At 34.1% G+C, this 18,030-nt stretch overlaps 2 protein-coding genes across 2 annotated transcripts; both read right to left on the bottom strand.

The window, feature by feature from the left end:
* Positions 1-256: 256 nt before the first annotated feature.
* LOC107008698 lies at positions 257-3,460 on the bottom strand. Its single transcript, XM_015207836.2, has one exon. It carries the CDS (start codon positions 3,361-3,363, stop codon positions 523-525), a length of 2,841 nt encoding a protein of 946 aa, XP_015063322.1. The 5' UTR covers positions 3,364-3,460; the 3' UTR covers positions 257-522.
* A 1,063-nt stretch (positions 3,461-4,523) lies between these two features.
* LOC107011001 (probable ubiquitin-conjugating enzyme E2 24) lies at positions 4,524-14,136 on the bottom strand. Its single transcript, XM_027914814.1, has 10 exons — positions 13,684-14,136; positions 10,528-11,366; positions 8,888-10,134; positions 8,367-8,602; positions 7,813-7,950; positions 7,205-7,633; positions 7,045-7,108; positions 5,940-6,079; positions 5,356-5,667; positions 4,524-4,999 (listed from the first exon to the last, which is right to left on the bottom strand). Exons 3-10 carry the CDS (start codon positions 10,107-10,109, stop codon positions 4,763-4,765), a joined length of 2,778 nt encoding a protein of 925 aa, XP_027770615.1. The 5' UTR covers positions 10,110-10,134; positions 10,528-11,366; positions 13,684-14,136; the 3' UTR covers positions 4,524-4,762.
* Between the last annotated feature and the right edge of the window lie 3,894 nt (positions 14,137-18,030).

Genomic DNA, 18,030 nt, shown 5'->3' with positions numbered 1-18,030 from the left:
TTTGGATAGAACTTGGATGCTAACTTATTAAATGGGGTAAAATCTACTCAGTTGCACTAACATTTTCCAACTCAATCCAAAGCACCTGTCAAGAAGAAGATGACTTAATCTATTACAAAAACAATGTTTGCGCCTGTTATGTGATGAGCCTGGCTGCACATTGTACTGGAGAAACCTGTAAGGAAATTGATTATTTTGTTCAAGGGAAGTAAATTTAAATGTCAATATGAGGGTCAAATAGGAAAGCATAAAGAGATTCCACAAAATTAGAGTATTCTATATGGACAAGTCCCAGTTAGATTCAAAATGTTCATAGTGATAGTATTCGAAAGAAGAGTTACCTAACAATATATAGAAACATAAGAGTCTTTGCCAGATGTTCATTCTTTAGCAGGCTTAAAGTAAATACTTCATCTATACAATCTTTGACGTATAAATCGCGAGTGTTGAAAGCTAATGAAACTGGTGACAGGAGAAATGGAAGTTTCTTCAGATATCAAGGATAAAATTTCTACAGACAGTTCATGCTTCTGTAATTGACTCAGTGCTGACTACGGGTACTTTCTCATACGTGGAGCTATCTCTATATCTTCTGGGAAGAAAACAACGGCCCCCAAATCTCTGCTGCAAGAAAACAAGAACAGAAAGCAGCAGACCCCCACAACAGATAATGATGTCCCAAGCAGTGGAATAGTAATCCATTTTCGGGTTCCCATATATGTAATCATACGACCAAGCATTGCTGTTAGTTCTGTAAAGATCATATACATGTGGCATTAGGCGCACAAGGGTAGTTCCTATATAGAAACCAGGGGTGAGAGCCCTCTCAGTGGTGTTGCAGAATAAATTGAACAGAATCTGAGGAAGCAAAAATCCATCCAAGACCAAGCCGGCATATGATTTAAGCTCAACCCAGAAAGTTTGTTGTTGGTAATGAAAACGAGGCGACAATCGAAGCTTCAGCTGGTGAGGCATTCTTGACAGATGGATAAAATAAGCAATCAATCCACCAAAAATATACATTGGCATAGACAAATACAGAACCTTTTTATCTGATATCCAGTAATTTTTGGGGCTCTCAACACCTGCTCTTGCAGACCATGTGAGTTGAAGAAGACGGAATTCCAACAAGAATGCTATCATCGTCATGATTCTAATTAAAATCTCATTTACTTCAAGCCATCCGTCACTACCAAAGTAAACATTCTGCTTCTCCCGGTTGACCAAGAACAGCGCTTCGAAGTTCAGCAACAGAGGGATCATGTGTGCAAGTGTGAGTACAACTAGCATGACTACAGAGATAAATGGAAGCACTGTTGGGTTTTTTCTCACATAAAATAGCTGCAGACCCACAAAGATGCATGCAAGTGTATTGGAAATTAGAACCATTGTCATTTCCAGATCCATTCTCCACATGGAATTTTTGGCTTGGTCAAAGTAGACGGAATTTGATATAAGCTCCAAGGGTTCAAAGTAAAGAGGATTAGACTTTTTTCTCAGGCTCTCAATGGTACCTCTAACACCACGGGCAACTTTAGCATTCAAAGGAGGATACTGAATATTAACTACAATTTCACAGTCTAACGAAGAATTTCTCTGTAAAATCCCATGACGTGATGAAAAGTACATACAGCCAACCATGCAAAGATGTCCACTTTTCGAATCATATAATCCCTCAGCAGAAATTTCAATTGTCAAAGGAGTATGCTCATCACTGTACAAGAACTGAGATGGAGCAACAAAGTGCAGTACATAGCTTATATTGACCACAGTGCTTTGATTGTCATTCACTTGAACAGAAGAACCAGATACATCCCGGTAAAACTTATTCCCCACAGACAATGGAGATGAATAACTGAAAATATCTATTTTTTTCCTGTTCCTCACCGTCATGTCAAATCTCATATCAGATGAATGTACATCGGGATACTTCCCTCCCTTCCCTTTATAAGCCAGTGCCTTGGCACAAGACCTCGTCACATTATCAATCACAGTATACTCATATGCCAATCCATCAATTCTGTTAACCAGATTTCTTACGCTGTGCAAGACTATTTTGCCATAATTACCTGACTCATTTGAGTCTTTTCTTTTCCAAATCTCCCCAACAACAACACTTCTCTCCTTCAAGGTCCATTGCTTAGGCAACCTCAAACTCAGCCTCACAACACAATCCCCAACAGATCCCTTTTCAGATGCCTCACTTCCATTGAACATCCGGCAACCAATCATGTCAACTGTTTTAGTCTGCTCATTCCACTTCCCTTCAGCAACTAATGTTTGATTTATCAAATTAGTTGGTCGGGTGTGCACGCCATCACCAAAACTTAACAAGAATCTCCCTCTTCTATTACCCCCACACTCAATCTCATTAAACCACATCGAGGCCGGCCTAAAATTTGACAAATTACCACCAAAGAAATCGCAATTGCCATTGCTACAATTACCCAAATACATCAGTTCCATAGTCCCGGCACGACCTATAACTGAACACAAGCTACTATCCTGGTCTATTCCCAGCGAAACATTAGACCAATCACCAAATTCACTAAACCCATTATTCTCAACCTCTTTATCAATCAAAGTATAAACATAATTCCTCAAAGACATACCAAATATTTCAACAGGCTTAGTATATGCATTTTTATCATTCAGATCAATTCTTTCCAATGTACCATTAACCACACTATGCAAAATATCAGATGAATTCAAATAATTCAACTTAAGAACAACATTAATAGAACTTAACCTCCTCAAACCTGATCCGACCATACAAAGCTTTCCAGTACCCGAATCCCAGAAACCGGAAACCCAAATCTCCCTCGAATTCCCGAAGCCTTCGGTAGGAAACCTCGGTGGCCGGTGATAAACTAGCCGAAGTTGCCGCCGGTGTAGAAATTCACCGAAAAAATCCGGACCAATTCTTCCTGCAAACCTTAAACCACCCTCAATTTTAAATATTTTACCATTTTGGGTCGGATAAACATTCTTTGTGTAGAAATTAAGGGTTTTCGGCTTGAATTTCCCGGCATTATCAGCCGGCGCGTGTATGTACGCGTTGTTAAGAGTGAGGAGAAACGACGTAGCGTTGAAAGGGGTTAAAGTTTGGGCCAAAGGGGTGCTGGGAACAACATCGTTACAGTATTGTGGGTATGGGATCTGAGGAAATTCAGGAGGGTATGAGACTCCACCGATAACGGAGGAGTTAAGGAAAAATACGAAAATAAAGAGTAAAAGATGACCATATTGGAATTTGAGAAATTGGGTTCTTGAAAAGATGGAAAGTTTGAATCTTGAACTAGGGTTTTGTAATGAAGATGGAGCTGACGAATTCTCCATTGCTATGGAGTGCTCAAGGAGCATACCGTAGAGACTTCTAATTTGCTGATCAATATATATTGCACAAAAGAATACACGTAATTCTTTTACCTTTTTGTCTCCCCTTTTGGAATTTCTTTTTTTGGTTCTATACTATTAAAAATAATTGTCCATTTGCTTCCTTTTATTTTTCTATTTTGGCGTTAAATTATAAAATTCTAATGAGAAAGTAATGAAGATAGAAAGTAATGAAGATAGACCGTCAAAGATGTGGTGAAGTGGACGTGGCTATTAGGATTTATTATTTTCATAAAAGTGGTTTTATTTTATTTGTATTTATACTAATCAGATTTTAACGTAGATATCAAACACCAAATGAAAAAAAATGAAGTAATTATGATACTACTTCGTTGTTCACCGTGTAGTTGCTATGTTTCTATCTTTTTTTTTAACTTAAATTTGTCATATACGTAAAGGTCTTTTAGAAATAATTTTTCTATCCCATCTCTTTGGATATAACTTATTATATATTATTAGGTAACAAATGAATATGTTATATTTATTACTTAAATTTGTTTATGATAGTAATTAAAAGACGTTTAATTTTTTCCTTTTTTTTAATATATACCGAAATGCTCGAATTATTCGATATTTATAACGGTGAAATGATCCAATTTCCAGTAAGATAATAGCAGGAAACTTTATTGTCACCCCGAAAAAGATAGACGGCAATAACGTATAATTTCATCATTGATTATATTAGACCCATGTTATTTGTCATAGTCTTTTGTAGTATTATCATAAGTCACATTTACGTTTGTGTAGAGAGAAGTGTGAACAATTTTAAAAGATTTGTTTTTATTCCAAAAATATTTTTCATGTTTTATTTTTATCGAGAATTAATTGACTTTGAACAATTTTTAAGGAAAAAATATTTTGTGATTCCTTACCTCAATTGACGAGTATTTATTATGATTAAATTCTCGTTACGATTAAATCTTATATATAATAGAAGGTAAGATAAGAGACCTATAGAAAGGGGAAAAGAGAGTGGAAGGGCATCCATGTACCCAAAGCATCCGGCATTAGCAGGGTGTGATGTAGACGGATCTAACATAGTGCGAAAACAATGCATTTTTTAAAAAGCCAACACAAAATGGAGATAAAACATGTTGAGACAACAAGTTCAAAACAACTGTAGAACATAGTAAACATCACTCACAAGGTTCAACCATTTATTCAAGCTTATATAATATGTTACAATTGCAATGCATATGTACACAATTATGGTTCAAATAGTCACCCGCACCTCTCTCTCACACACAAACACACATCTGCACACTTCAAAATTAACATAGCAACAGCCACATCAGGGCCAGTTCAAATACTGAAATTGTAGACATATTGATAGAAGTTTTTATTACAGAGGTGCATAGCTTTACTCTTAATCGGACAACTGACTGCAATCGATACCTTTGTTGGAAAATGCCTCCACGAGTTTAGGGTAAAGCTTGCCAAGCATAATTTTGAATCCAGTAGAGCTTCCTTTTATTGGTTCTTTGTCCTGGTTCTTGGGTTGGAATGCTGAACCAACTGGTGCGCCATCCATGTACGCCTTACAAGCTAACAAAATGTTTTTCCATCGGTTACCAAAGTGCTCTTGAACAAGTGCATCAAAATGCTGCAGAATAATTGACCAAGCAATTCAGAAACTTTCAGAGTAAGAGGAAAGTGCTTCTATTATTGGAGTATAAAAAATTCTTGGTGGTAATTATAACTTTGGGTTGATTTCTCATATGGTCAAACAACTATTAGTTATTAGATCAGAAAGTCATTTTTCTTCTTGTTTCTTCAACAAAGAAAGTGACTTCCTGAGATAATAAGTATTAATAGAGTGAACATATGAGAAAACAACTCTTGGAATTTTATGTTGTCAGAATCCAAATTCCAGTTCTTAGTCTCTTCTGTACATCTTTTATCTGAAATCTAAACATGACATCAAAATTTTTTAGAGAACTTCAAATTTAAATCATTTGCCTTGGGTGGCTTGTGGAGCAGGTATATCATGGACTTCCAGGTAACAATGAAAGCATTTTCGTTATAGCTGACAGAGTTCTTTTCACCGTCAGCTTTACCAATCTGCGCATCATATCCAGCCTCATTGAAATAAGGCTTTTCATTGAGCACAAGAGCTTGAAGAGAGAGAAGAACTTGTAGAATCGTGGAACTTTTGGGGTTCCACACTTCATTTCCAGAGCCCGTCCATGTGTTTAAGAGGCTGAGGCAAACCTTTCCTGACTCATACAGGTTAGGATTGACACGAAGCCCACCAGAGTGATAGTAGACCATCTGCACAATTTCATTTTTGCAAAATCTATATAAGCTTTATCTGGAAAGTGTATGCTTGATCTTATAAATCAGAAAAACAGATGGACTTCACAATTGGCAGTGTTAGATAATTGGATGCCAAAGAATGTCTAAGATCTAATAAAAACATATGATATGAATTCAGATTCCAAATGAAGGCAAGGCTCATGTCTATCAATCAGAAGATTGTGGAAACAGGCAACTACTTGTGCATCATGTTAGAGATAAACACCACAAGCTATAGATTTACTTACAGGTGGCTCATGAGGATAGTCCGGAGGTAGGTAAATATCAAAGAAGAAGATTCCATCATGATACGGAGTCGCAGGTGCACCAATAATGGCAGCTCGGATCAAATCAGTTCTTTCCTCATAGATGCGTACATAGATAGTCTCTGTTTTAAGTTTGATAAAGTCAGTGGGGATAGATAGCCAAAGAAATGCACTGTAACCATATATTCAATGATAAAGTGGTTTCTTGTTGATACAAGTAGATATTATGCAGCTTTATCCCAAAAAAGAAAAAAATTTAGCACAGTCGAGTTGAGGTATATTTAGGGTCTTATATCTCAGCCCCTCCCCCAAATGTTTTCCTAATTGAGCAATGATGTGTTTGGTTTTTCCAAAAAGTTGGAATCTTTCAGTTGGTTGATGTTCAATTGTTCATACCACTTATCATCACTCGGAACTCTCTCCCTTCCGGGGTGAAAGTCATTAACTTTTAACAGCTAACAACCAACATTGAATTAAGGAGAAAAGAACTTTCGTTTTTGAGAAGGAGAAGGGAGCTTTCTTAAGAAATTGATATGTTGCAGAGGGGCCGTTACAAACAGCAAAAACTAAACAATTGGCACATAATATCAGAAGCATCAAATGAAAAACTAATTGTTGGTTATTCTTCTTGCAAAGATCTGATGGAATAACCCACAAAATGAATTTTGAATAAAAGATCAATCATTTTGCTCTGATGCACAGATAAAACATAAAACTTGTGGACTGCCCAACCAAAGGAATTACCATTTGCCTTCAGTACATGAAATCCAGAACAACTGATATTTATCATATTCCATAATCTACTGAAGAACAATATTTAAGGTATTAAAATTCTAGTGGCACATCTTGCAAATTCTCATCGAACGACAGGGTTATAGCTTTTCAAAATTTTCCCTTGTTTTCATATATCTGAGTAGCTTCACCAGTCCCAATGTTATGACATTCTATTCTCCATTCCACCATCTTTTAGATTAACAAGTATGACTTATACTTGCCAAAAACATTGGTAGATATAAAAAACTATAGCAGAACGTAAATATCACATCATTAGACATACTTGAACAGAAAAATAGGTTGAAATTCTCACCAGGAAGATCACGTTCCAAAATGCTCCACTCTTGCTGGACCTTCTTCAGCCAACCTCTTCTCACCTGCGAAGTAATAAAAGATTAAAGAACAGAAAAGAGAGTAGTAAAAAAGAACACTGAGCAGTCATGTTCATTAGGGAAACAGAAAGTATTTTGAACCTGGGATAGCTGGGCCTTTCCAGCACCATCTGCAAAATGGTGGTCTGAGAAATCGGTGACCACATCAAACTGTTTAAAATGTTCAGGCAGCTTGCTGGAAGATGGCAAAGCATCATCTTTTTGGCCCTCAGTTGTTTCCTGTCCTTGCTCTAGTTCCATTACAGGCGAAGCCTTTAAGTCCTCAAATGTGGGAATTCCTGCATTCAAATGGCTAAGTTCTATGACTTCCTCCTCATCGACAATCCTTGATTTCTGGCCTTCTTCTGATATAGTTTGGTATGTACCAAACAGTGATATGCTCAATGAGCCAAAAAGAGTTGAGGTGATACTAGAGAAAAAGCCAACAGCAGTTCGAGAAATCAAACAGGAACCAGAGTCCCACAAGCTCTCATTGCAACTTTCACTATTGCCACCAAACTTCAGCAAGCCCTGAATATAAAAGAAAATGAACTCTGTCAAACTTTCAGACGAGAAGTTGAAGATTGTAAAATAAGGATACCTAATATCTAGTGAAAATCTATGCAATATAAGCTGCTTTTTAGTGTGGATGCCAAATGATCTTGCAATCACAGTGAAGGCACAACACACAGGGAGGCAATTAGACTTACCTTTTCCTCATGCTTTGAGAGCTGACTTTCATTTGAACTCATCTCCACATTTGATGGCTCAGCATTTTCAGCATTGGATGCACTAATTGAAACAGCAGCTTCACATTTATCTATCCGGTAGATTTCAAAGGGTGCAACCTGATGAGCATATATGAATAAAGACAAGAGTTGAGCCAACTCAAGGCATAAACAGAAGATTAGGAAGAAGTTTCTCAAAATATTTAGCCCTTGATACGTTATTTGTTACTTTCAACATTTACCATGTGAACAATACTCCTTAAAAAAACAAACCCTTCTGTCACAAATTTCAAGCTCTTTCCTCTTATCAAATTTAAGCCAAAATATGTCGAATTTTAAAAATAATGTAAAAAGAACAATAATGAAATGATTGTAGGAAAGCATGAGTGCTAATGTCAATTAACAACAAGTAACCTTTTGAATTCCCAAACAGGTTAAATGTCATGCTCATTTTCAGCTCTGGGAAACAAAGTGACAGAAAAATAGATAGGATTTAACCCCTGAAAAATAAAAGAACAGAAAGAAGAGTCTCTTACCATGCTTGTAAAACCAGTAGCCCATTTTACTTCAATATCACCATCTTTGAAGCCAACAATAATACCAATACAAGATAAATGGTCATATTTGGGGAAATCCAAATTATCCTTTCCAGTATCAACATTCTTGAGATCAGTGTTGCTGTCCATGCCAGTCTCAGAGAACATGTGCGTACTTAAGCTCTTTCCTTCAAGACTGAAAACATGATCCTCACAAAACTTGCAAATCGCATCACCTAAACAGTATGAGTAGTCTGGATGGTCCATCAAGCATCCAGTCGGCAATCTTTTTGGCTTGACCAAGAAATCTTATGTCCTCCGAGTCGCACGACGTTTTAACCGAAAGAACTTCTTGCGCAATTCATGCCTTTCTGTTTTTATGACCAGAATTCTTTGAATTCAGCCATGTNTCTTGAGATCAGTGTTGCTGTCCATGCCAGTCTCAGAGAACATGTGCGTACTTAAGCTCTTTCCCTCAAGACTGAAAACCTGATCCTCACAAAACTTGCAAACCGCATCACCTAAACAGTATGAGTAGTCTGGATGGTCCATCAGTTCATACGCACTCACAATTTCTTCACTTTGCTCAACCCTGAAGTTGTTTGGTTCATGCAAGGAATAAGTTGTCCATTTTACCTTCACTGTTCGCTCCTTTGCGTCAACGCATCTCACCACACCCCAGCGTTTTGGACTGGGAACAGATGAGTCATCACCCATTCCCTTCTCAAGCACGAACTGCTCAGGCCAAAACTCATGAGCGTCCACAATATTGACAGGGAAAACAGAATCTGAGTCCAATCCAGTAGTCACGCTTCCATCCTGCCATAAAATATCAACTTTTGTCCTTGTCTTTGAAATTACAGCAACTTGCAAAAAAGTTGAGCTCCTATTAGTTTTCTGAAATGCCTTGTTTAGTTGCCTATCCAGTTCCATTGGTCCACAGGGAGGTGAGCTTTGAATACTCTTTCGCACACTGTTCTTAGAGTCAGCAACTGGAAGTACACAGCAATCTCCAAGCTGCCACTTTGCATGGGAGTAGCAAGACAACAAGGTCAACTTTTCTGAGTCCTGCAAAGTTGGAGGACTAGGCATCTTTTCACAACCAAGACTGCCACAGCCAATCCAATCTACATGCACCACTCCAGCCTCCACAGCATAAATGGTACCTTGCTCTCTTTTGCCACTTCTAACACCACATAACCAACTGGTTGACCCGGAGGCAGATTGAGACTGAACTTGCACCCTTTGACCCGGATAGAAAGGATATTGGGGGTCTTCGACTAAATCAGGGGAAATGGGTGTGAGTATTTCTGAAGCTTCTGCTGAAAATTCAGACTTTGCACCATCATCAAAGAGAACTTTAATTTTATCGACAATCTTTTCAACTTTCCCTAGCCATGGGCCCATCACTACATAATCCCCAACAGAAATTGGACGTATTTTTACAAGATCTTTTGAGTTAACATCTTGTATTTTGCTTCCATAAATACTTTCCAGGTCAACAGTCATCTCGACGTTGACCACTTTTCCCATCTGTCCAGATGGTTCTTTTTCGGAACATACTATGTCTCCATACATGAACACCCTCTCGAAAGAGAGGAAATCATCGATCTTACCGATGCTTTCCTCAAGACTTGAAAGAATAGAACATGCATGCCCACCATACAGATATTCAACGTAATCCTGATCATCATAACTGCTGCTCTCGCTGAAACTATCGAAGTCACTTAGAGATGTATCCATAATGTGGAATCTAGAGAAATATATTCTGCAATTTAAGAATTACTAATTGATAAGTCAAGAAATGAGGGTAAAAAGACCATAGTATTGGAAGAAAAGTTGCAGTCAGTGATTCTCGGTGCTCAAGTAGATAAAATTATTTCTATAGATACGAACAACTGACTGAAACTTTGATTTGAAAGATAATACACACTTTTACAGTTAACACTACATTATATGCTTCATAATTATTCAGTGGTTCATATAAAGTACTGCATTATACTTGGTCAGAAAGAAGATAAATTGATTTGGATGACTTGAATAGGCAAAAATGGCAATCGTGATCAGCTTAACTAAGTTAACTAAGCCAATCTCTATTGCTTTTAGACAATATAACTGAAGATAAATTACATGGACAAATAAATGATGAGTAAAGACATACCACAAAAGTCACTTGCAAATCCTTGCTGCGTGATACAAGCTTATAAATTGATATGGATCACTTGCTGATGACGAATACCAATACTGCCAACGATGACTGATGTATATTTCTAAAGATAATAAGATCTTTAGGTCAATCTGTTTTTTAAACAGAGACCAAGATAGTATCTCCAAAAGGAGATAATGCCAAAGGAGATTTGCCCTAAAGACAAAGGGGTGGTGGAGTCTAACAACTCCGAAATGCCAAAGGAGATTTGCCCAGAGAAGCGAAGTCCACTAGAAGGGTTGTGCGGAGAAGAAAGTTCCAATTGATTGTGGTCCCTAGTAGAAGTGCCGCTTCAGCTCTTCCTAACAGGTTGAAGAGGAAGTCCAACTTGCCAGAAATATGGATCAATTGTTTACCGACAAAGGAAGATGACACCTAGAATATAACCACGGCAAAGAACCACCAAACCACGGAACTTACAATTTGCCAAAGGAGATTTTCCCAGCAGAGCCAATAGAGAGACGCATATGTAAATATATGCTTTTGCTTAAAAGAATTTTCTCCTCTCAAAGGCCAGGGTAATTTAGCCAAAAAAAAGGTTTGCCCCAAAAGAGATGTCTTGGACAGTTGAATCAACCAGAAATAGACAGATGTGTTGGCTAAAGTGCTTAAAATGCGAAAGATATATCCTTTCTTGAGTAATGTTCAGCAAAGGAAGCTGCTTAGAAAATGTTGGTTGATCTGACGGACAGAACTATCAGGAAGTCCTTGCAAGAAATTTTGTAGCTTGACCATGGAACCCAACTTTCTTCTGAGTCAAATCAAACTGAGCTGCTTCAAAATATTCGTGAAACCTGAGAGCAGAATAGATATTAATTTCAACACAACGCTATTTGATATGTAAAGCAGCAAATGACCATTCTGAAGTTTCTTTCGGCCAACAGATACAAAGTATGCATTGCAATAGAGACATTGCAAGAAATTATAAGATGATTAAGTATCAATTTCTAAGTGAAATTTGCTACTCAAAGAGTAAATTGAGTGATGGCTAAACTTGTATGTACATTTTTTTCATTTAAGATGTTTGAACCAACAATAAGATCAATTAAAGCTCTATTGTTAATTGCTTCAGCTTGCTTTTGTCTGACCACAACTTTTTTTTTTTTATCCATAGCTAATTCTAAAACCCAAATCCATGACCCTTCAACACCTCAAAATGAATTGAAGACCATACAAGGATCACAGTTCTCCAGCTAACTACACTAGTAAAACAACCACTTCAATGAGCAGGACAGAAATACCTCCAAACGGCATGGTATTGGGAAAATGATCATATCATGTTTGTACTCCCAATGATCAAATTATATCGAGAGATGTTTCACAACAATTAAATAAGAATAGACCTATTATATTTCCCTTCAATGAAGGCCTCAAGTGATGAGTTCCAAATTGAAATTTGTTGAGAAGTTTGGATCATCGAATTATACATCAATGACATTAAAATATATATCTATACAGGGATCCATTTTTCTATCTGTGTGAACACTTAGTTTGAGACTTCCAAAGAGAAGAGATTCATACAGGGTGTTTATATCCTGGTAAACAGACAGAGTTCAAGAAAGTTATGACATCCACCATATTCTCGGAGAAGATATTGTAGTTTTTCTTTATAAATTGAATCTCTTAAGATCTAAGATCTTAATAGTGGAATAAGACTCCAAGGCTTTTTCAATCATCAATCACTGTATTATCTGTGTTTTTGTCCAGAGTCCACCTCTTTGACTTTGAGTATCTACTCTAAGTGAGAGCAATGAGTTTCTTTTTCAGCTTTAACTTTTTCTTTTCACAATTTAATCCAACTTATTAGTCTAACTTTTATTAACATCAAACCACACCCTTATCCTCTCTCAGTTCATTCGTAAAACTTGAATATTTTTGTGTGCCCAAATAATGTCATGTTTCTGATTATCCATGATTTTGCTTCCTTGGGATCAAGGTGTTGAGCTTTCAAATGCATCAATACATGAGAAATGTCTAAAATATATTATCTTCTGATTCCAGTTCTCACTTCAGAAGTAGGATGAGCCACACGCTAATAGATAATATTTACTCCTCGATATAAATATATGGTGCATCTAGTTTCAACAGAGATTTTACACTGGTTTGACAAAAGCTTGTACTGCACATATCCTTGAAGACCTTAACCTGAAGACCCTCTATGATTTTTCTTATTTATCCTCTCTGACGATAAAGACAACATTCTAGATGTAATTCCCTGAGCCCCCATGTGTTCAGAATCAAAGTTAACGGCTACACTCAACAGTCAACATCTATCATGTGATTCCTTTTCCATTTAATTAATGGATGGACATCCCAAAGCATATCAAAAGTCAAACCTAATCCTATCCTTGCATGTCCGTAAACAAACAAGAATCATCCTCCATCTAAGGAGGAAAAAAAGAAGAACAAAAGTAGTAATAAAATTCTCCCAACAACTTATCCAAAAAAAATTCCCAACAAATACAGTAATATGGAATAACTAACAAGAGACATGTGCAATTACATTCCTTTTTCCTCCCATTTGATAGTCGTGGTGTTTGGGCTAGCTTACTGCACCTTTACTAAATGTGTTATTATTATTCTTAATCAATCTCGAGGCAGTTAGTAAAACATTACCAAATCACGAAACAATATTTTCCCTTTTGATATCAATTTTCCTTTTCTGATGGTCATATAGACACCAGGCACAGTGGATAAAGCAAATTGCATCTCAGAATTTCATTTGGTGTTCTACTCTTTTCACTGTCTTAAACTTTCAATGAGAACAAACTTTTTCATCTCTGAATCAAAACTCCAAAAAAAAAAAAAACTTTTGAATTGAATGAAGCTGCTAGTATCCCTAAAAGTTCAATAGAATTCAGACACAAAACACACCTTCACACAAAGAACACAAATAAGAAGGAAATTTCCATCCCTTTGTTCACTGCAAATCACACACATAAGAAAAGTTTCAGAAATATCTTCATCAAGGTGAAAAAAATACAGATATTTAGATAATTCAAACAACAAAACAGCAAAAAAAAAAAAAAAAGGAGAGAGAAAATAGGCAAGACAGTATTAGGAAAAAAGGGAAACAAAATTATATAAGTAGCTAGAAATTGAGAAAGTTACCAACTTTTTTCCCTCTTATGCTCATATCAACCAAAGACACCTCTAAATGAGTAAATTGAAGCAACCCCAGAATAGAGCCTTTGACAAAAAACACTAAGCCCACTCCAACCAATCTTTTTTCTCTAGCAAACTTCTTCACTTTCCAGAGAAAAAATCCTTTCTTTTTCCTTCCAAACAAAAACAGTGATGACCCTTAACCAAAAAAGCCAGGAAAAAGAAGGATTAAGGGAATTCAGAGAGGCAAATCACCTCCCTAAATTCCCATAATCCACTCATATTCAAATCTTACAAACATGGCAGCATTAAAGTTGCAAAATCACCAACCCCTTTTTCTCTAATCAACTCTCTTCCACTATGTGTGAGTTGAATGTGAATAAAAATGATTTCTTTATTGTTAAATGGAGATTTTAGAGAAGTTTTACTGTTTTTCCAAAGCCAAATAGGTAGAGGAGTATTACAACCCCATATATACTTTTTATTCAAGAAGAATATACCAAGTATCTACTCGTACTTTCTTTCTTTCTTTTGTATGTATGTATTTTCTGCTGTACGAGTTACTCTCTCCGTCCACAATTGTTTGTCAGATTAAAATTTTGACATAAAATTAATTTATTAATATAATTTTGTTATATCAAAAATATTAAAAGTCTACATAATTTTTTATTGAACTACATTATTATTAAGAATAAATTTGAAAAAAAGTGATTAACTATTTTTCAATTATTTAAATTAATAATTAATTTTAGACATTTATTTTAAGTATACCTGTCGAACAGTCGTGAACAGAGAATAATGGCATCTCATATTTACAAAACTACCCTCTGTGCCTGTAATAATCAATTGTCACATTGATCCCAACTTGGATTCTATTAATTAAATTAAATAAAATTTATCACTTTTGGTCTTTTGAAAAAGATAGTGCTGTTATAATATATTTCATTTGTATACATCATGATTCTGTAATATAGTGTGCGGAATAGTCACAAGAATAATGCATCACATATATTCTATCTTAATGTAATATCTTTCGCAATTTAAATTCATGATCTATAAATTAGATAAATATAATTAAATTATTATTTTAAAATTTTGGTTCAAACTCTACGCATATATAGAGATGTTTTAATTAGAAAGGCAAAAAAAAATCTATTTTTATTGTTTTTTTCTCTTTATAAAATTTCCTCTGTTCACTTTTATTTGTCGTGTCACACTTTTTGAAAATATTAATTCTTAAAGTTAAATTAGATTACATAAATTTAATATATTAAATAATTTTTTTTAGATATTCAAAAACTATACGAAAAGTCCTATAAATTACTGTTATTTGCATATTAAAATGATAAAAAAAATACATACGAAATGTTAAATCTAAAAAAATATTATGATAATTAAAAGTGGACGAATAGTAGTTAAAATTGTCAATATATGATTTAAGAAGATATGGAGATAACATGAAAACTTGTCACACATGCATGTTTGTCTGTTTCTCTAGCTATATCCATGATCTTCACATTTGACACACTCATTATTATTGAAAATGAGTGTAGTGAAAAGGACCAAATTTTAAGGTTTGTCTATTTTCTATATAATAATATTAAGTAATTACTCTCTTTGGACTTTGTTTCAATTCATAACATTTGAAAAAAATCTCTATTAAAACAAATGTCATTTTCTTATAATTAAAAAAAAAATTCAATTTTTTTTCTTTTAATAAAATAATAAATTTAAATTGTATCAGATAAATTGAGACGGAAATGATATTATTATTCCTTTTAACTTATAATTATACTCCACATCCACAAACATGTTGTACTATCTAAGTTCTAACTAATAACATCTTGTACTATCTCTTAAAATAGATATCAAAGTGGGATTTGCTTTGGTGACAGAGTGAAAAATCTTTCTTTATTTGTAAAGGCTTGACAAATGGCATTACAATTAATAAAAGTATATAATAATATAATTCTTTATAGATACTTCACAAAAGTTGACATTAAAGTAAGCAATACACATTTTGAAAAAAAAAAAAAAGTAGCATGACACGTTCAATATTTACGAATATTCCATCATAGCTTAAGTAATAATCTAAATTTATTCCAAAATAATCTAATAAAATTAGATTTAGCACCTTCAAAGGTTGCTATAGTTGCGTAGATTGATGTTAGGGAATTTAGGTTTTCATACGCAAAGATGTTACAAGTAGCAAATAAAATTTTTCCGTTTGAAAGTTTTTGAGAGTGGTATAGCTATATAGCTTTCGACTGTCTAATTTATTAAAGATAATTAACATATATCCGTTCCGAAATTATCATATAATATTGTACTCCCCACCCCACCACGACCCCACCAGAACTCATATAGTATTAATATATGTTAACCTAACTCTTCTATCGCGATTTTGCAGTTTGTGTTGGATTTTCTAAAAATATATTAATTTAAAAAAATTCTGACATACATCTATTAATATTTTTAATGAGCTCGAACAACATTCATTTGTAATATACATAAATTATATAGATTGTGGCTCAAATCTATAATGACAAGGAAGAAATCCAAAAAGCAAATAATATAGTGCATAAGTGAATGTTCTTTTTTACGTATGACAATTAGATTTCTTGATCACTTTTAAGTTACAAATTAAATAAAAAAAAAGAACATATTTATATCTTTTTATGTATATATATAACCAAAAAAAAATATAAATGACCTACGAAATCAATTTTCCCGTGATAAATTGAAGCCAAGAAATATAGTCATCCGTTCAAGACTATTAAGAGACAATATTATTCAAAAAAGCAATCACTTTTTGCCTAGTCATAATTTTGTTTTTTAAGTTAATAAGTAACACACTTTTCTTGAACAAGTTTGCTGATGGATTACAACATTTTCCACCACATATATAATCAACCAAACAAGAGTTGTCTTTATATATATATATATATATTATGTAATAACTTAAAAAACATCCTAGGTTTTTTAATTCCTTCAATCTACATACATATGTCAAATTATCAATGTTAGAAGAATCTTCCAAGAATATTCTTTTAGAAAAAATCACTTTTGTTTCATAATATTAGAAGCACATGCTTCCTAATTTGTTTTGCTTAATAAGTTTATTCCTTTTCCATCTATCATGCAAAAAGGGAAATGCATTATCTACTATATCACTAGCTTATAATTCAATCATATTGTAGCTAAGTATGATTTAATTAGCAAGAAATCATGACCTAATAAGAGTGGATTTGAATTCTTGGTCCACCTAAAAAATGACCTTGTACACATTAGTTTTGCTTATAAGATAGTAATTTGAGATATTATAATAAGTCAAAGACGATTATAACCTGTTCAATTAACATCAAAGTCTATCTCATATGTGAACACCGTGTGTGTTGCTTCACTATTTATTAAGTAAATATAACTTAATTTTTTGTTTAAATATATACTAGCGATCTATATGAATTATTCTATATACGACAATAACAACATATTCTATTAAGTGAGATCTAGAGATAGTAGAATATATGCGAGGCTATTTGAGAAAGATTATCGGATATACATATATAAAAGGCCAACTTTTTACAAGTCATTTGATCACTATAATGTGCTTGCTTGACTCTTTCCTGAGTTAGATGATTTAGGTTTTACGTGATTTATTTATTTATAAAAATATGTTAGAAGTAAAGATGGATTTATTCTTTTTAAAGGTACAAAGTTGGAATTAGATCCAAAAGTAACAGTATTATGCACTAATCTTTATTGGAAAGACATTTATTTTAACAAAGTGGATTTATTTTGGGGATTGAAAATGACATTTTCCTAACTTTCAATATATTTCCACTTCAGTAAGTCTATAGCCAACTCTTTATTTATTTTATTTTATTTTTGGTGGGTTTCAAATTCAAAGGTCTTAGCACTTTACATGATTGTGTTTTTTTCCCTTGAATTAATCCTTTTTTTTTAATGTGTGTATTTGCATTTGGTTTAATACTTAGTTCTTAATTTCTTATGCGCATGACCACGAATCAACAAAATCTAATTACAAGCATAATTAGACACCTTTTTTCTTTGGTTAGAGATGACATTTACAATATGAAGTATATATTTTAATTTATTCGTCTGATTTGAATTTATTATAGAGCTTAAAAAGATAAAAAGAACTTTTAAATCATGATATATTAAAATAAAGTTATGTAAAATGTACCTAATATTCTTTCATCTTATAATTTTAAATATGTCATGTAAAAAATTAAAATTAAAGAATTTTAAAAAATAGAGAGATAAATAAATTGAAATAGATGTAGTAGTATAAACAAATAAAATTATATATATATATATATATATATATAT

This window comes from Solanum pennellii, chromosome 2 (assembly GCF_001406875.1).
Source record: "Solanum pennellii chromosome 2, SPENNV200".
Classification (NCBI taxonomy): domain Eukaryota; kingdom Viridiplantae; phylum Streptophyta; class Magnoliopsida; order Solanales; family Solanaceae; genus Solanum; species Solanum pennellii.
This window is presented reverse-complemented; position numbering and strand designations above follow the sequence as displayed.